Source organism: Takifugu rubripes, chromosome 6, assembly GCF_901000725.2.
Source record: "Takifugu rubripes chromosome 6, fTakRub1.2, whole genome shotgun sequence".
In the NCBI taxonomy this organism is placed as follows: domain Eukaryota; kingdom Metazoa; phylum Chordata; class Actinopteri; order Tetraodontiformes; family Tetraodontidae; genus Takifugu; species Takifugu rubripes.
Window position 1 is genome coordinate 12,046,841 of NC_042290.1, and position 19,842 is coordinate 12,066,682.

Here is a 19,842-nt window from a genome sequence, read left to right on the forward strand (position 1 = left end):
GCCACATCTGTCACAACTGTGGAAATGTTGTTACGCTTTTTCGTGTTAAAGAGGTTTCCAAGGAAACAGTTGAAGTCGACCTGCCCCCCCCCCCCCACACACACACACACACACACACACACGAACATGCACGCACGCACGCACGCACGCACTCAAGCGCGCACCCTCCCTCCTCCGCCGCCAGGAGCTCTGTTATCTGTAGTTGCGCCGGATTACGGCGCGCACTGTGAGGACAGACCGCCCCTCGGTGCGTCCTGATCGGCTTACCGCTCCTTGCGCTTTACGCTGAAGCCTTCGCGCAGAAAAAAACCCCCCAAAACAACAGAAAAAGAGACGAGTGATGAGGAATGACGGGACCGATCCTTGGTGGTAACCCCAGAGAAGACCCGAAGGATGCTGTTGCTGCTGCTGTTGAGGCCGCAGAAAGGACGCCGGCGCCGCGCGTCGCCGCTGCTCCTCTCCGCGGCCCTGCTGTGCTTCTTCCCCGTCAGCACTGGCCTCCCAGGTAGGGCCACGACACAGACGCGGCAGCGGTGGGCTCCGCTCTGAGAACCACCCTCTTTGATCCTGTTTAAAGTGATTCTGTTGGGTCCGGTTCAGACGGGATGTCCCGTCGGCTCCGATCACATTCAGACAGGTTGAACCAGAAGGTGGACGCGGAAAAGTGTGCGAGGAAAAGCTCCCTTCATTCTGTCAGCGTGATCAATGAGCGATAAGAATCGAGTTAAATGACTCCTTTCTTCCAAGGAACGTATTTGGGTTTTTTTTATATTGTGGCGCTATTTAGTTATTGATTTATCATTGTTTAATTAATGTGAAAACTAAGAATCCATGAAGGATTTAAACTGACAGCAGCTTCAACCTGAATTTAATTATTATTATTTTTTCCTTTATTTAATTAAATTCATCCAGAAACAGTTTCAGCCGCTGGAAACACTCATATAAGTGATGTGTGTGTGCGCGCGTGTGTGTGTGTGCGTGTGTGTGTGGGAAACATAATCAGATAATCTGCTTCAGTTTCACAGAAGCCCTGTGAGAGAACAGCAGCTGGACTCTCACACGGAATCTCTCTCTCACACACACACGCACACACACACACGCACACACACACACACACACACACCAAACGCTTTACGTGTGCATGTGCACACCGACTATCACCAGAGTCGCATATTGGTGAACATTTCCTTTGAATTCCAGATTTTAACCCTCAGACGTTCCTCACAGATGTTCCACATGATCCTCACACACAACAGATCACCAGATCACAGATCACTTTTGGAAGACGCTGCCACGTATTTTTAGCATATTTTGTTTCATTAGACGCTCAAAACTGGGACGATAACGTTGGAATGTTCGTTTGTGCCGGAATGAAAAGAGACAAACGTCACCTTGAAGATTTTCCTGTTACTCGATCATTAAAGCGTTCTGACGGCTTTGAACGCAGCTTTGTTGGTGCCAGCGTGTGTGTGTGCGTGTGTGCGTGTGCGTGTGCGTGTGCGTGTGTGTGTGTGTGTGTGTGTGTGAGTGTGGTATTGTTTCCGCGTGGTGCTGTAGATCAAGCGGAGATTTGTCATTCTCAGAAACAAATGATTATTTCACCTGAAATGGTTTTGAACGACCTGGAAAACACATTTAATAAAGGCAGCGGAGCGACGTGCAAATACGGCCACATCATCATATGTAAATATTCCCAGGAGCAGGTTCCCAGGAGGGAAGAGCAGGGCTAATTCCCTTCACTTCCTGGCTCGTCTGGGTGATTCAGGCTGATCATTGACACGTTTAAAGGACACGTTTGTCACTGAGCTGAGTGTTGCCGTTAATATTCAGGGAATCGTTGCCTCCGGCCAGTTCTCCCCTAATGGATCAACCTTTAACCGTCTGTGGAGCCGTTTTCCAGCTTTAGGTGGAAGCTTTCAGACTTTGGTTGGTGGGAAACACCTCACTTAGAGGGAGACGTGAGTGTTGCTCCCAGGAAGTCATCAGAAAAAATACCTTTTAAGCTCTTTTGTGGTGGGAGAAAAGGAAAATGAGTGGAAACAGTGAGAGCATGGAGCCAGGAGCCCCGTCCATCTGTGGTGGCCCCTGTGGGCAGCCCAGGCTGTGGCCCCTGTGGGCAGCCCAGGCTGTGGCCCCTGTGGGCAGCCCAGGCTGTGGCCCCTGTGGGCAGCCCAGGCTGTGGCCCCTGTGGGCAGCCCAGGCTGTGGCCCCTGTGGCCCCAATGATTCCAGTTTCCCATCCAGGAAAAGACTTGAGCCAAAACCCGAGCCGCTCGCCCCAAACACGCTTCCTTTGATGACAGTTGTCATAACAACGGCGGCGTCTTTAATCAGCCTCGTCATGCCATTAAACCCGTGTTTTCCACGACCTTCCCAGCCGGCCCGAACCCACCAGAGTCACACTCTCAAATCTGCTCTTTGATTCTTTACAACGTGCACGTCCGGGTGCAGCGGCCCGGCTGGCCCAGACCGTGAAGGCGTGAGAAACATTGTTGACAGGCAGAGCTGAGACAGCCGAGGAGGGCGGCCGGAAAAACAGCCTCAAACCCACATTCCTTCATTTTACATTCACTTCCTTTAGTCTCGGTTGCCTTAGTCCCTGTTTCCTGCTGGATTTGAGCTGGAATTGTTCCAATGGTGTCTGAACTCTGGGGTTTTCTTTCCTCAACCTGGAGAGGAGCTTCCTCATCTGAAGGTCTTGATCGTATTCACACTGAAACGATAAACCAGGACTGAAGCGGTTCTGTTTGTCTTCCATTATGTCATGTTCCCCAAGAACAAACTCGGCTGGAATCCACCCTGCTGATCATAACAGCCTTGTAACCCGGTCTTTATGAGACGTTTGTTGCTGATGTTTGTGTTTCCAGCCGAGGCCGAAACTCCGCTGTGGTCGAGATGCCACAAAGAACAACAAATAATGGCACCAACAATCCCAACGGGGCAGATTGGCTCGTCCACGTTGACATTGTGACAGAACAAATAAACTTTGAATCAAATGATCTCGGCTGTACTTTCCCAAACAATAAAAACAGAGCGGGAAGTTGGCATTTGTTTGCCTTTGTTATTTGAAGCAGATGCATGCTGGGTAAAAAACACCAGCGGTGGAAAAAGGGGCGAAGGCTTGATCGGGCTGGAGGTGTAAAGTGAGGAGAACTGAGCGAATGTTTCCACTTGATTTGGAGTGCTTGGCTCACTTCCTGTCTGCTATCTCACACATGCACACACACACACACACACACACACACACACACACGCGCACAGTTTATATATGCACAATGGTTCAACCACTTAGTCTGACTCATTTCCTTTTCCTCTTCTCCCTCACAAAGACAGATTTGTTGTGTACGACAGCAGAATCAATAACCAATCAAATATGACGGACGTCAATAACGAGGCCGCAGCTTCGTCTGTGATTTAATGGACTGGTTGAAGTTTTCTGCGGCTCCGCGATGGAGATGTTTACCCGCGCTGCAGTTGCTGCTCCAGGCCGCCCCGACTATTATTACTGTTAACAATTACACAGGATTGGGTTGAGGATTAAATTATTCCTGATTGGATGAAGGAAACTGGCAAGAGGTCAGGAAGTGGTTGATGATTGGTGGGAAATGGTGACAACAGAGGAGAAAACAGAAGCAGCGAGGAGATGAGAGTGATCTAATCAGGGAGACAGACGTGAACCGAGACGGCGCCGAGAACAGGACGGGACGCTCCGAGCGGCGTCCTCGCTCCGCGCTTCAGTCGGGACGAAGTGAAAACCATAAAAACACGTGAGCTCGTGGCAGCTTTGGTTTCATAACATGTGAAACCAGCGTGCTCAGTTCTTCTGGAGCCCAAAGCTGCTCAGCTCACCCAAGGGCTCCTGCTAACCAGGCGCGTTCCGGCTGTGCACGTACACAAATAAAACCAATAAAACCAGTTTAACATGTTGGTAAAAACTTAACTTTCCACTCCAGCGATAAACAGAACAACAGAGCAGCAATTCCAGGACGTTTGGGCCGTACTGGGAGGAAGTGGAGCCGTGGATCCTTTAACCTTTGACCTGGAAGGTTTCAGTGATCCCGATCGCTGGGTCGCATACGGCCCCTGACTGTGTGTGACACGAGTGTGTGTTTGGTGTGTGTTCGTCTCTCATCGTGCGTCGTGTTGCAAAAACATCATTAGTATAATTACAACATTAGCATCTGCTAGCCTGTTAGCGGCTAATGAGGGAGCAACAGAAGTTGTCGTTTGTGTTATGAATTGGATGACGACATAAACCCGACTTTTTCAGTCCAAACCCACCGAAGAGGCGAGATGACGAGTCGTCATCGAGCAGCTCTTTGATCTTTAGGCCTTTCAGAGGTGCAGAAAGATCCGGAATGGACGGAGGAAGCGCTGGAGTGTTGTTTTCATGATCCGGCTGAGCAGCAGGAGAGCAAATAAGTGAATCAAATTAGAGCTGCACATATTTAATGTGACCTGTTGCAGCTTCATTATAGAAATAAAGACAAAGCAGAAGCTGCAAACATGCTCGGAAAACGATGAATAAGGACAGGCTTCATCTGCCGGTGGTTACCATAGCGATCCCTTAGAAAAGCCCTGAGTGGATTCATGATTTTGGAATTTTACCTGATTGAACGGTGGCGCTGGCGTCGTCGTCCGCTCCCATTCTGGGTTTCTGTGTCAGAGCAGCGGAAATCAGGCCAGATGATGGAACTGATCTGAGGTTTCACCAGAGCGGCTGTGAAAAGGCTGCTGAAGCTGTCCAAACACTCTTATCGCGCTTATTCGGGAAACGTCACCTGTACCAACGCCGCCGCGGGTCACCGTTGGAGATAACGCAGCCGTGGCGTGATCCGGACACGTCAAGACCTGAAACCGGGTCGGGGGGAGACGTCGGGGCCGATGCTGGCTGTTTGTGGGGGGGGGCTTGGTTCTCTGGTGACCTGAAGGGCGGTGACCTTCAACCAGTGTTAAACTGTTTTACTGTCAGAATGTGGTGACGTGATGTCTCTCTCTCCCCCCCTCTCTCTCTCTCTCTCTCCCTCTCTCTCTCTCTCTCTCTCTCTCTCTCTCTCTCTCTCGCTCTCTCACAGCCACCCATAAATGCCCCCCACCCTCACACTGTAAACGAGAAGGACGCCTAAACTGCAGGCGTAGCTCCTCCCACTGTGGCCCCTGCTTCGCCTCATTGGTGGAGAACAAGGAAGGACGCTGCGTAGGGAGGGAGGAGCTCCGCCCACACGGTAGGAAATAATGAGAGATTTGTCTTGAATATTTTAATTGTTCTACATTTTAATCTTCATCATCTGCATGATCTCCATCTCTCTCTCTCTCTCTCACCCTCTCTCTCTCTCCCTCTCTCTCTCTCCCTCTCTCTTTCCCTCCCCCTCTCTCTCGCCCTCTCTCACCCTCTCTCTCCCTCTCTCTTTCCCTCCCCCTCTCTCTCGCCCTCTCTCACCCTCTCTCTCCCTCTCTCTTTCCCTTCCCCTCTCTCTCGCCCTCTCTCTCCCTCTCTCTCCCTCTCTCTTTCCCTTCCCCTCTCTCTCGCCCTCTCTCACCCTCTCTCTCTCTCTCTCACCCTCTCTCTCCCTCTCTCTTTCCCTTCCCCTCTCTCTCGCCCTCTCTCACCCTCTCTCTCCCTCTCTCTTTCCCTTCCCCTCTCTCTCGCCCTCTCTCTCCCTCTCTCTTTCCCTTCCCCTCTCTCTCGCCCTCTCTCACCCTCTCTCTCCCTCTCTCTTTCCCTTCCCTCTCTCTCTCGCCCTCTCTCACCCCTCTCTCGCCCTCTCTCTCCCTCTCTCTTTCCCTTCCCCTCTCTCTCGCCCTCTCTCACCCTCTCTCTCCCTCTCTCTTTCCCTTCCCCTCTCTCTCGCCCTCTCTCGCCCTCTCTCACCCTCTCTCTCCCTCTCTCTTTCCCTCCCCCTCTCTCTCGCCCTCTCTCACCCTCTCTTACCCTCTCTTACCCTCTCTTACCCTCTCTTACCCTCTCTCTTTTACTCCGCTCTATCATTGTCTGACCTGCACAATCTCTGTGTGGGAGGATTTAATAATTTAGATTGGTCTGGATGCTGTTCAAGCGTGTGTGTGTGTGTGTGTGCGTGTGTGTGTGTGTGTGTGTGTGTGTGTGTGCGCAAACATACACGCGCTCGTAAATCCAACACATCACTGAGCTCCGCTTAACTCCCCAAAGTGGTTACATAAACCTCTGAGAGACCACAGTGGTCGTCACGGGAAACAAGATTCTTTCACTCCTGCGCACACACACACACACACACACACACACACACTATTGACATGATACAAAGACTTGAGGCATATTGATGTGAATTCTGTTTTTTTTACTCATTAAAGCAACAGAGAAAAAAAGAATAAATGAAAAACCATTAAAATAGCCTTTTTTAACAGAGATTGAGGAATTTATTTATTTTGGACCTTTTAAAAGTCTTTTGATCAACAGCATATTGCCCTTGTTTCTATGGTGACCATTAAAACCTGGGGCTAATCTAACGAACCTGGGGCTAATTTAACAGTTACAGCGGCGTTTTTGCTGATGGATCCACTTTTACTGCTCCACAAACTCTTCTTCCTCTTTCTGACGTCCTTGTAAATTATTCAACATGGAGGCTGTTTGGCTGATTCCAGCAGCTCTGTTTTATTGGAACCTTCGTGTATTTGACATGTAGGTGTTGCCCGTCGTCAGTAAACACGCCGTGTGTGTGTGTGTGTTTGTGTGTGTGTGTGTTTCATGCGTGTGCTGAAGTCTGCTGCTCTTCCTCCTCTTCTGTTCCTGAGTTTTAAGCAGTAAAACCCTGCGACACTGTTGACTTGGATCAAAGAGACAGCAGCAAAAAAACAGATAAATATTCTCTCTGAACGAGGACGTCCCACGAGTTTCTGTCCAAAAATAAACCTTTTTTGTGGTTATTCCACATCTGAAGGTTCTTTTTGACAGAGACGTTGGGTTTTGTCAGTTTGGTTTTCACGTTTGATGGAAACGGAGGTTTGTTTCTCACCCATAAACCACAGAAAAAGCTCATGAAAAAATAGGTGTGTAAAATGTTTAAGGAGGGTTCTTTAGCTCAGCCTGTCCTCTAGGGGGCAGCAAAACACGGTGAGTTTAAATGCGTCCTTTCACTTCTGCTTGTGACAAATTAAGAGATCAAATAAGAGTATTTGCAGGTTTGGGCAGAACATGATCCCACAGGATCTCCCTGACTTTGAACGGTTTTTAAATTCGTTGAATTATCTGAACTTTAAAAAGCTGACGGGAATTAAATGGAGGAACAGGAACAAACGTGCGTGAGTGAGCTCTTTACTGTTTGTTTGTGGTAGCCCACTGCCTTCTGGGTAATTCTCAACAGGTTATGGGTCATTATCACGGCAGTGACAAATCACACACACACAATCACACACACACACACACAATCACACACAATCACACACACACAAGGTCCAAACACCAACATTTTTGTGATCTAACGTCCATAAATATATTCTTGTCCTGTCAATAAACTCACCCCGTCTTGTCAGGGCAACAGAAACCTTGTTTTGAGTGTGGAGCAGCATCTGATGAAGCAGGTTCACTCCTGGGGGGCACAGTTGGAGCTCTGAGCCACCTTCAAAGTGCAGATGGTACATCCCGCCCCCACGGACACCTGCTATGGGAGAGACTAATGGCCGTGCTGGAGGGGGGTGAGGCTGAAACAAAGCAGACAGTGAGAGTGGCGTGGCGCCGTGTCGGACGTGCTCGGGCAGCCAGATGGTGGAGGAGACGGAGATCTGGAGACATTTTCGCTCTTTTCGGAGCTCCAACCCTCCAAACAGAACTTTAGAAAGGAAAACCTCCATTAGCAGCTGGAGATGAGCTATTGTGACTGTAGCCACTCAGGCCCAGCGAGGGTGAGGCTGATTGCTCCCGGCTCCCTGTGGTGTGTCCTCCCCCTGGCCACACACACACACACACACACACACACACACACACTCCTGGTCTCCGTGGAGACCTGTGCAACACCACAGGAATGCAGCTCACTGTCTGAACGTGGGGACTTTTAACAAGTGTTGTATTGTCTCCCTTTTTATCAGTTTACAAACAAACAAGACACACGGACAGACACACTCCTTCGCCTCACACACTCCATGGCCTCACACACACACACACTCCTTCGCCTCACACACTCCATGGCCTTACACACACACACACTCCTTCGCATCACACACTCCATGGCCTTACACACACACACTCCTTCGCATCACACACTCCATGGCCTTACACACACACACTCCTTCGACTCACACACTCCATGGCCTCACACACACTCCCTTCGCCTCACACACTCCATGGCCTTACACACACACACACTCCTTCGAATCACACACTCCATGGCCTAACACACACACACACTCCTTCGCCTCACACACTCCATGGCCTCACACACACACACACACTCCTTCGCCTCACACACTCCATGGCCTCACACACACACACACACTCCTTCGCCTCACACACTCCATGGCCTTACACACACACACACACTCCTTCGCCTCACACACTCCATGGCCTCACACACACACACACACACTCCTTCGCCTCACGCACTCCATGGCCTTACACACACACACACTCCTTCGCCTCACACACTCCATGGCCTCACACACACACACACACTCCTTCGCCTCACGCACTCCATGGCCTTACACACACACACGTTCCTTCGAATCACACACTCCATGGCCTTACACACACACACACACACACACTCCTTCGCCTCACACACTCCATGGCCTCACACACACACACACACACTCCTTCGAATCACACACTCCATGGCCTTACACACACACACACACTCCTTCGAATCACACACTCCATGGCCTCACACACACACACACACACACACACACACACACACACTCCTTCGCCTCACACACTCCATGGCCTCACACACACACACACTCCATCACCTCACACACTCACACACACTCACGTACACTCCATCCTCTCTCTCTCTCACACACACACACACACACACACACACTCCTTCACCTCACACACTCACACACACACACACATCGATCAGCGATGGCTGTAACTATGTGTAACTATGTTTTCTGTGTCGATGTTGTTGCCATGGTTGCTAAATTATTGGATAATTCTTTTCCTCTTTGCTGTATTTTAAATTGACCAATTCTGTCTTTTAACGTGCGTCTCTCCTCAGGACAATCCGCCTTCTTCAGCGACCCAGATGAGGAGATCGACTTCCTTCAGTCTGTCATCGCCAAACAGGAAGTCACGGAGCTCCGGCCTGTAACGAACCCAGGTGCGTGTGCCCAGAACAGCACTTCCTGTTTGAGTTCTCGGGGTTCGACCACACCAACGTTTACTTCTCTTCTCTACAGCCGGCGCCCGCCGCCGCAATCATGCTAATAAAACCAGGACAGACGTGTCGCTGCTCGCCCTGAAGAGTCAGTCACGTGACGCCCTGCACCCCAACACTGCGGCCCCCCTCCCCGACACATCCACCCCCCCGCCGAGGGCCACCAACGCTGTGGGGCGAGTTGGTCCTAACGTGTCCCCAACAATCAGAGAAGACCACCTTCTGATCAGTGAGTCTGACCGACGTGCCGCTGATGTTGGCCTCTCAAACGCGTCTCACCTGCCCCTCCCTCTGCTCCCCCCCCCCCCCCCCCCCCACAGTCATCATCTCGGTGTGTGTGGTGGTCGGCGTCACCGCGGTGATTATAGGCACCGTCTGTTGCGTTCAGTGAGTATCAACACACAAAGTCACACCAGCCTGACTGACATTTAAAACAACGCGAGCGATCATTGTCGCCCCCTGCAGGTTACAGAAAGGGTCGCGTTTGGCTCAAAAGGTCGACTACCCGTCTTTTGGAGGGGTCGGCGCGCCCGCCGCCACCGCCGGTGGCACCTCGGTGAGCTGACCACGCCCCCGGCAAACATCTGCAGCAGTCCTGGACACAGAATTACAACATTTAAACTAAATTAAATAACTTAAATACCTTGTTCCTCCTCAGATGGGCGATAAAACTCTGGCTCAAAGCGCCCAGATGTATCACTACCAACATCGGAAGCAGCAGATGCTCTCAGTGGGACAGTAGGTTCTTTTCCTGTTTCTGCCCTTTGAAAACTCTCTTCTCCTTTCTCAACCACTTCCTGTGACCTCATCACGCCGTCGTTCCCCCTGCAGCCACAAACCTGAACACAACACGCATGAACCCGAGATCACGTCCGACGAGGAAGAGGTGGGCGGAGACTTCACGGTGTACGAGTGTCCGGGACTGGCGCCGGTTAGTTCCAGCGTGGCAGCACGCCATCGCCTGCTCGCCGCAGAGCTACTTTAGTAATGACACATATGTAACCACACATCAGCTGCTGTTTACATCAAACACGACATTTTTAACTGTAACCTTAGCAACAGTGATGGGATGTGACCTGTAACGATGTGTTTGTTCTGAACAGTGGCGCCACGACACTACAAAAACTCGTTTTGTTTGTCTTTTGCAGACTGGAGAGATGGAAGTGAAGAATCCTCTTTTTGATGATTCCAATTTACATTATCAGGGGAATCACAAGTGAACGTGGAACACAGGGACCCCACACACACACACACGCACACACACGCACACACACACACACACGCACACACACACACCTCATCGTCCTGAGACGTCTGCATGCGTTGGCACCCTAAAACCAGAGGTGTTCCTTGTGTTGTCTCGTCTTCCCTCTGACTTGTCGGTGTTTTCTGGCTCAACAAACTGACTTTAATTCAAATCTTTTCTTTTTTCCGAAGTATATTTTTATAGAATTATGGAAACCGGCAGCCGTTTCCCTCCCTCTTCGGTGTGATTTAAACTCCTCTTTGATTTAAATTCTTTGAATTCTCTGTTTTAATGATTTCTCCTCAAAGTTCTCATTTAGACGTGATCTAAAATAAGTTAAATAAGTTTCATTTCCCCTCCACAGAGGCAGCATTTAAAAAAAGTTGGTGTTGGTCACTTTATTTCTTGTGAAATAGGATTTTGAGATCAGATATTATCGCAGGTGTAACCGCGAAGAGCTTTGCTGATGTTAGTCTGCATGATTTCACTGACTGGTGTGAAGAGATGTTTCCTCTGGACGACATCATGAAGGAGACGAGAGTGAAGGAGGGCAGGAAGGATCCGACTCAGAAGGATCTCCTCTGAAGGATCTCCTCTGAAGGATCCGACTCTGAAGGATCTCCTCTGAAGGATCTCCTCTGAAGGATCAGACTCTGAAGGATCTCCTCTGAAGGATCTCCTCTGAAGGATCCACCTCTGAAGGATCTCCTCAGAAGGATCTCCTCTGAAGGATCTCCTCTGAAGGATCTCCTCTGAAGGATCCGACTCTGAAGGATCTCCTCTGACCCTCTTTTCTCTCCATCCACGTCCTTTGTTTGCTGCAACATGTACGAGAGTGAAGGGCGTCACTTTTTACAGATGTTTGTACATGCAGAGCCACAACTGGAAATAAAAGTTTTTATCTCACCAGGTCTCTGGCTCCTGTGCCTGTGTGTGTGTGTGTGTGTGTGTGTGTGTGTGTGTGTGTGTGTGTGTGTGACTCACAGATCTATGTTGCATTTATTCAGTGGAGGCAGTTCTGATAAGAATCAGCAGCAGGTGCAGGGAGACTTCCTGAGTTTAATGTAACTTGACTGGTGAGGAGCTAAAGACACTAACACTCACACACTCCATGGCCTCACACACACACACACTCCACCCCCCCCACTCACACACTCCATGGCCTCACCCCCCCCCCCCCCCCACTCACACACACACACCCTGATCTCCACAGAAAGTCTGATTTTATCACCAATCTGAGATATTCGGGGCTGCTTTGCTTCATTTTCCGAGGTCATTCTTCAACGTCTACATTTGTTTCCGCTCCTGAACGTCGGCTGACTGAAACTGCCGATGGCAGACGTGGATTTCACTGCACTGGTGTGACTGGTTAAACTGGGGGGGGGGCTTTCCTCTGAAGCTTTCTCTGCCAGGTTGGAGCAGATGACTAAAGTGGCCACTTTAAAGAAGCCACATCTGAGAGACCTGGGGGGTGGGGTGGGGGTCCTCAGACCCCCCCACACATCTCCTCAGACCCCCCCACACATCTCCTCTCCCCTCCTCTGAACAGCCTCACTCTCTCCTTCTCCCTGAGTCCTCTCTTGTGTCTCCCTCCTGTCTTTTGCATGACAATCCCCCTCTCAAGTCCATGTCCCGGGACAAAGCTGCTGCAGGAGGGTTTGATGTCCTTTAAAGATCTTCTGGTCTCCTCATCAGGGAGGGTGAAGATTTGCACTTCTCATGTCTCTTATTTCCACCCAGAAAACTGAAGATCCCGATCACTAATAAAACCATTAAACTGGATTCTTGTTCTTGGGAATTAAGGGAATTCAATCGTTAAATCTTTAACAGTTCGGGTCATTTTACGTGATTAATTTAGTGATACAGTTATAAAATGCTCAGTAAGGGTCTGATTTTATAAGAATGACAAGAAAAGAAAGAAAAGACCGTTTTTAATTAGTGCAGGTCTGTAGAAATGTGACCAATTCTGACGGTTTGGTCTAATAATAAATAATATAGAGGTAAAGATGTGAGAAGAGCCCAACAATTTCTAAATAAATTTGATCTGTTTTTAAGACGTAATATTGTGAAATGTTTGCTGACTTGATTTCAGGCTCTTGCTGGATGCCAAAGGTTAAGAAACATTCCAGCCGGGACCAGACCAGTTTTGGACCTTCAGGCCGGCGCAGACTGGACGCCTTCTGGGTGAAACCAGCCTGATATTCGGGGAGGAAAGGGGGGAGGAGGAGGTGGGTGCGGGGCGGAATCAAAGGCTGAGACTTATTGTTTCAATCTGAAAAGGAGCTAATGGTTCGACCATCGCAACTCGGGATCTGAAATCCACAGGGTGCCCCCGGGGCCGGCTTGTACAATGCGCACCCACCCCCCCTCTCCCCACCTTCCCTGCAGTGGGTCTTCCTGCCGCAATCTGCGGCTGGGGGAGCGGCTCCACATCAGCTGAGAATCTGCACAACTTCACCTGATGGTCGCTTCAGGCTTCTCGATCCTTTTAAACTCGAGTTTTACAACAAAGCCCCAAAAGTTCCGAGACGCTGAACCGAGAAGGCAAAATCTGCTTCCTAATTTCAGTGGAACTTCATTCGCGATTGTTCCAATTACAGCTTGTTTTAGGTTCAGATTAAATGTTGGACTTTAAAGCCTCGGTGTGTTACATTTTAATATCAAAGCGACTCCAAAAGGAGAATCATTTAAACAAACATGATCGTTATATTTACAGGAGCCTCTTTAGCAATGTAAATATGCTTTAACCGTTTTTTGGTGTCGGATATTTCCCTGCGTAATTTCAGGCCTGTAGGATAAAGAGCTTGTTTTTAAAAGGCCCAAAGTTTGTGTGAAAACACGCCCACTACTCAGGGAGAATCAAGGTCATTCACAAATCCATCATCAGCTGTGCGTAATTGTGCGCCGCAGCCAATCAGCGCAGAGGTGAGGTGATGTCCAACACCCGCAGAGGTGATTAGGGAAGCTTGTTGACGCGGACGCGACAGGAGCGCTTGAGCTTGAAACTGAGTCGGTTGTTTCCAACACTCGGCTTGATGGAGTAGGCCAGAGGCGCGTCGGTGGTTATGGTGCGCCAGATCCTTCTGCTGCTGAGGTGCTCCACGGTTCTGCGCATTAACCAGGCGGACTTTTTTTATACGGAGAGGGGCTTCTGGAGAACTATTTAACGTCCACAGTCTGTGCGTGAACTGGAAGCGGATGAGCAACTAAGTTTGGCCTCTTTTAGGTTTGAAGCTTCTCGGCTTTCGCAGCGTTTTGGAGATGTCTGAGGGATCGCAGAGCCCGGGGGGGCAAAGTCGGCCTTTTGACTTCAGCAGGGCCAACACTTGCGTCCAGAACGTCGGTCAGGATCATTTGGGTTCCCCTGCGTCTTTCCAGTTTCCCCACGGCGTCCTGCCAGACCCGGGGCTCTTCTACAACAAAGCCGCGTTCGGTGGCATCACACCCGGCTCCGCGCAGACCTTCTTCCCTTTCCCAACGGTCACGACTGACTACCGGGGATCCGACCCCCAGGCTGGAGACTTTGGACAGCCCAAGCACTGGTATCCCTTTGCTGCGCCTGAGTACATCGGTCAGGTACCCGGTGTAGCAGCAGCGACCCAGCCGGTAAACATCAGCCCCCCCATCGCGGAGACCCGGGAGCAGATCAAGCTGCCCGAGGTGAAGATCGAAAAGGACGCCGGTGATGATTATTCCACCGATGTAAAGATCCAGCAGTACCCGACGCCGCCGGCCTCCTCCGCCATGTCTCACGGAGTGTTCTACTCCGCGGCCTGGAACCCGTCCTTCTGGCCCGGAATGACCCAAACCACGCCGCCCGGCGCGAACAACCCAAACCCCCCCCACACCCTCTGCGTCGTCGCCTTCACTGTCCCCTTCGCCCCCGTGCAGCGGGCTCCCCGGAAACGTGTTCTTCGGCGGGAACGCGACTCAGGCCGCGGGCGGCCCCTCGGGCCAGAACCCGGCCTCTTCGACAAGAAGCACCGGCTCTTCCAGCGGCGGCTGCAGCGACTCGGAGGAGGTAGGACCCCCCCCACCACACACACACACACACACACACACACACACCCATCGCTGAGAGTGATCGGTGTAAACGCGAATGTGCGGTTGGTAAAATTCTTGTCTTTTGTCTTAAGGAGATTCTGACAACAGAGGAGCTGGAGCAGTTCGCCAAAGAGCTGAAACACAAACGCATCACTCTGGGCTTCACCCAGGCTGATGTGGGTCTGGCTCTGGGGAACCTGTACGGTGAGTTTCAGACTGGGGGGGACATGGGTTTAAAACTGGGGCGGGAACCTCAAATTGAGTTCAGACCAGTTGTTTTGCTCTGACCTTCACTTGTCTTTGCATCAGATGCATAAAAACGCAACCGCGCTCTCGCTTTGCAGGCAAGATGTTCAGCCAGACGACCATCTGCCGCTTCGAGGCTCTGCAGCTGAGCTTCAAGAACATGTGCAGGCTGAAGCCGCTGCTGCAGAAGTGGCTGAACGAGGCCGAGACCACGGAAAATCCCCAGGACGTAAGTTTGAGGCATCTGCCGGCTAGTTTACACAACAAGAGATGATGGCCGAGCTTCACAGGCTCGTTGGGGGCCTTTCAGGCCCCGCCAACATCCTGCTGAGTGAACCTGAATCTGGCCCCCCACCCCCGGCCAGCTCAGCAGGAAAACGCGTCTGAATGTTCACGAGATTGTCCGAGGTCTCAATCCCGCCCGACTGTTGCTCTGCAGATGTACAAGGTGGAGCGGGTGTTCGTGGACACCAGGAAGAGGAAGCGCCGCACCAGCCTGGAAGGAGCCGTGCGCTCCGCCCTGGAGGCTTACTTCATCAAGTGCCCCAAGCCCAACACGCAGGAGATCACGCACATCTCGGACGACCTGGGCCTGGAGAGAGACGTGCGTACGGGCGCCGCGGGTCCTCCGCTGTTGCCGCGGGGATTTTTCTGACCGTGTCTCCTTTTCCAGGTGGTGCGCGTTTGGTTCTGCAACCGCCGGCAGAAGGGGAAGCGCCTGGCGCTGCCGCTGGACGAGGACTGCGAGGGCCAGTACTACGAGCAGAGCCCCTCCCCACTGAACATGGTCCCCTCTCCCATCACCACCCAGGGCTACCCAGCACCCGGCTACCCCCCCGCTCCCCCTCCTACGCTCTACATGCCCCAGCTCCACCGGGCAGACGTCCTGAAACAATCCCTGCACCCCGGACTTGTCGGTCACCTGACTGGATAAACCTGCTCGGGTGGGCCCCCGGACCCCCCCCCCCCCCCCCCCCCCGGACCCGATCCAGTGTTTGACTGAACATTTGAGCAGAATGTGCCCGGCGGTGCTGCCGTGGGCGGCGGCGTTGGTCTAAACGTCACCGCCGCACACGCTTGCTTTTAAAATGCTGGACGCGTTTGTTTTTTTTGAAACCTTTTTAAATGTGTTGTTGATGTGGTTGTTTTCTTTAGCAAATATTTCTAAGCATCAAAATGAGATGGAATGAATCCAGAAGCCACTTTCACCATAGAAATTGAGTTTTTTTGTTTTTTAGCCCAGTTGGTTTTAACTGAATCTTGAGTCCAAAATGAGGAGTGCAATGAGAAGCTGGGAATGTGGCGTCTTTAACGAGCCGTGCAGCCATTAAATTATTGTAATGTTGACCTCAACCATGTTTGCAAAACACCTGAAGCCTTAAAGTGTCTCTGAATTTGCCTTTAATGTTGAAAATGTCTGACTTCTGTGCAAACTTGTGTTTTCCCCACAGTAAAAGATTTTGCTTCTTCATCAGTGGTTCTGTTGTCGTCTGCTGACCCGTAACCTGCCGCTCTTCATTTCAGGGATCTTTATTTCTTGTTTTCAAAGGATTTTAGAGCCATTTCTCCCCAAAATAAACTCTTCCATGACCTGTACGGCAACTTGACATTAGTCTCAATCTGTAAAAGGTTTTTTTTTTTTTTCTCCAGTCTCGTCATTTTACATGTGTCAGTTTTGTCAACTAACGGAAATATATGACGTTCAATACTGACGTTCAGTCTCATTTAAAGCAGAACAGGTGGCACCGGCAATAACCACACCTGTATTAAACTCATCCCAATCCATGTCTCCAGTAGCAACAGCATGCTAGGCTAAAGTGGTGCTACAAAGTGCTTCCAGCTGGTTCTGGTGTGTTTGAGGACCAGGATAATCAAGTATTGGGGTCAGGGCGGCTGTTAAGATCTCTGACCCAGCCGTGCAGGTCGGTGTAAACTCTGTGCTGAGCTAACCTGGCGAACTGGGCGCAGATCCTGCACAGTCGCTCCCTCCAGTCGGTGAGCAGCTTCACATTCCAGTCACGCCTCCAGGAAAAGTACCGCCCGTAACGCTGCTGGTCCGCAGCCAGCTGCTGCAGGTACTCCGCCAAGGCTTTAGTCGAGGCAAACTGGTCAACGTGGACAAAAGAGCGGGGCGGAGCGACGGCGCTGTAGTCCTCTACGGGAGGGCCCAGCACCACAGGCAGGGCCCCGCCCTGGTAAGAATTCCTCCACAGCTTCTCGGTGATGTAGTCTCTGCTGATCGTGTTCTCAAAGGCCAAATAGAAGTAGCAGCGAGAGATTGTGGGTAAGAGGGCCTCGGAGGAGAGCGGCGTCCTTGTCCACCGGCCGTAAACCTGCACCGGGATCAGGGCTTTGAGCTCCTTGTAGACTTTGCTTCTCCTGTGATGGCGCTTGTAGTTACTGATGACCCAACATGCCAGGAAACTCTTATTTGATGGAACGCCGCCCGTCAGATGTCCGCCCGCCTCTCCTGCTTGAAGCTCGCCGTAGGGAATGGTGATATCGGCATCCCTCCTGTAGGATATGGTCATGTTGAAGACGTTGGAATACCGCTTCAGGTTTGAGCTGGGGGCCTCCAGGGACATCCAGGCCCACCTCTGGCCGGCCGGGCGAGGGAGGTCAAAGGGCAGATCTCCGTGCCGCTGCAGCAGCTCTCTGTTGTGAAACACCACCACATCAGCGGTGGGAAACAGGGAGCGCTGGCTGACCAGTCGACAGCCCGGAATCCGGTACTTGTCCCAGCACACGTCGCCAGTCAGGCTGAACGGCTTGTCGAAGGGCCAGTACCACAGCAGGACCGTCAGGTTCCTCCTGCCGCTCCGCTCGAGGCCAGAGCAGGTTGTGTGGTTCGTCAGGGCCTGGGAGACCCTCTGCCACCGCCAGAGAAATCCCAGGGACAACATGCAGAGGAGGGACAGGAGGAGGTACACCCTCACCAGGCGGGGGGCAGGAGTCTTGGTGCTGGGATCCCCCTGGCACAGAAGCAACAGGAACGGTCAGTCTGACCTGTGTGGAACACAACGACTTGTTTCCCTGAGTTTTAATGAAATTACATAGGGGCCTTATCTGACCTTTGACCCGATTTGTGTCTGTATATTCAGTGTTGATCTGATTCTGAGTGTTTGGGACACATTTACATTTGCCCTGGTGCCTTTACAGACATGCAGGATTGTGTTAAGGTTAAAAACATTACAGCTCCCCCTGCTGGTTGGCGTCAGCATGACCTCTCCCGTGCAACGATGCAGAGGGGAAACTTCTGGGAGGGTTTATTCTTTCACCGTGACATAGGTTCACGTCATTCTAAGAAAATAAAAACATTATTTTTTTCTCACAAGAGTGTTTTCCAAGAAGTCGTGCAGAAGTTGCTGCATTTGAGGAAGCTGCTGGGGAGAAAAGTGACTCTGCTCAAAAAAAGGACGTTTATGATGTCAGCACTTTATTTTAACTGCTAAAGGTTCAACATCAGGTAAAAAACCCACAAGAAGCCCCCCGACTCACCATGAAGACCTCCAGTGAGGCCCAGTACTCCCAGTACTCCCAGTGACCCAGTGACTCGGGTCAGGACCAGAACATTACAGCCTTCTGGAAGCTCTCTTCTTCACCTTCGTTCATGTGAACACACGAGAAAGAAAGTTACTAATCTCACACAAAGCTCCCGCTCTCACTTAATTCCAGCAGAATTTCCTTCGTTTACTTTGTTTCCATCTTTTTTCTATTCATTTAAGGTGACTGATGATTCTTCTCAACATTTTTGGTGTAAAAATTGTAAAAAGGTGTTTCCTCTTTGAGAAATGTTCAGTTTCGGTTTGATTGGGAAACTTGAAACGTAAAACAGCAAGTTTCAACCAGGAAATGATCTAAATTATTTAGGGAGGGAGGCCTGAATGGGTCCGGAGTGGACCAGCCCTGCAGGTCCCTGATCAGCTTAACTTTCACCCTAAGACAATTAAATCACAACGTGGTTTCAGTGCAACCACATGAATTCTGCTGCCGGAGTTCAGACCAATAACCCGACCGGGGATGGAGAGTCCAAACGGGCTTCTCCTGATGTGTTCAGTTAAACCACCTTAAGTTGTCACCAGCCCATTCCACAGTGATGACGGGGGGACACGACCTGATGGCTAAAGCTCCACCATGTTAATGTTGGAGGCTGCTTTTGTACATTCTCTACCCATCAGTGTGGCACCCACAGAAGAAAACAACAGGATGTGGTGAAAGCTTCAGCTTCTTTGTGGCATCTTTCTCAGCAGCAGGTCGAGTCCCCTCAAAGCTGATTTAAAATGTAAATTTAGTCCCATTTCAGAGATGCAGGAATAAAAAGACACTGACCTGAAGAGGAGCTGCAGCGGCGACACCGAGTTTGAGCTGGAGGGGAACACCCTCTTCATGGAAACACCCGCGGAGATCCTCTGCCCTTCGTTTGCCCCTCGTTTCTTCACACACACCCCTTCTCGGTTAAAACCACAGGAGGGTTGGAACTCATTGTGCACCGATGTAGAAAGGGAAGTGATCCACTGTGACAGTTGTGCTCGAGCAGATGACCTTAAGGAGGAACACGACTCCTCTGTAGATCCTCCGAACATTCATGAAGTGATGGAAACATCAAGATGGTGTGACTGTGCAACCAAGGTGTGACTGTAACCAAGGTGTGACTGTGCAACCAAGGTGTGACTGTGCAACACCATAATGTGCCGCAATAAGCGCTCTCATGAGAAGCTTTTAGACGCCACTTCCTGGCCTGCACAACCACTCTTGAAGATTAATAACGCTCATTATTAAGTCATCTTTAAAAGAATGTGTGGATTCTGTGCACTCTAGCGACCCCTAGTGCTCATCTCGACATGAAACACAATCCAAAATCACAGATTACCATGGCGACGTCTTACCAGCTACCTTAAAAATGAAAGCGCCCGCATTTATCTGCTGTAGTATTAATGATGTAATAAACACAGCT

General features: G+C 50.8%; 3 protein-coding genes across 6 annotated transcripts; 2 read left to right on the plus strand and 1 right to left on the minus strand.

The window, feature by feature from the left end:
* Nucleotides 1-192: 192 nt before the first annotated feature.
* On the plus strand, nucleotides 193-11,509 carry LOC101074484 (neural proliferation differentiation and control protein 1). Its single transcript, XM_003965602.3, has 9 exons — nucleotides 193-505; nucleotides 5,075-5,224; nucleotides 9,194-9,295; nucleotides 9,375-9,581; nucleotides 9,673-9,739; nucleotides 9,818-9,908; nucleotides 10,011-10,090; nucleotides 10,184-10,283; nucleotides 10,501-11,509. Exons 1-9 carry the CDS (start codon nucleotides 394-396, stop codon nucleotides 10,570-10,572), a joined length of 981 nt encoding a protein of 326 aa, XP_003965651.1. The 5' UTR covers nucleotides 193-393; the 3' UTR covers nucleotides 10,573-11,509.
* Nucleotides 11,510-13,486: 1,977 nt separating this feature from the next.
* pou5f3 (POU domain, class 5, transcription factor 3) lies at nucleotides 13,487-16,359 on the plus strand. Its single transcript, XM_003965601.3, is given in 6 exon segments — nucleotides 13,487-14,429; nucleotides 14,431-14,619; nucleotides 14,735-14,846; nucleotides 14,987-15,117; nucleotides 15,328-15,492; nucleotides 15,562-16,359. Coding segments are annotated over 6 exon segments (1,428 nt in total). The 5' UTR covers nucleotides 13,487-13,859; the 3' UTR covers nucleotides 15,823-16,359.
* A 65-nt stretch (nucleotides 16,360-16,424) lies between these two features.
* Nucleotides 16,425-19,805, minus strand: LOC445967 (fucosyltransferase 7 (alpha (1,3) fucosyltransferase)). 4 transcript variants are annotated; one of them, XM_029837046.1, is made up of 4 exons: nucleotides 19,218-19,805; nucleotides 18,387-18,490; nucleotides 18,221-18,268; nucleotides 16,425-17,860 (listed from the first exon to the last, which is right to left on the minus strand). In XM_029837046.1, exons 2-4 carry the CDS (start codon nucleotides 18,387-18,389, stop codon nucleotides 16,760-16,762), a joined length of 1,152 nt encoding a protein of 383 aa, XP_029692906.1. In that variant the 5' UTR covers nucleotides 18,390-18,490; nucleotides 19,218-19,805; the 3' UTR covers nucleotides 16,425-16,759.
* Between the last annotated feature and the right edge of the window lie 37 nt (nucleotides 19,806-19,842).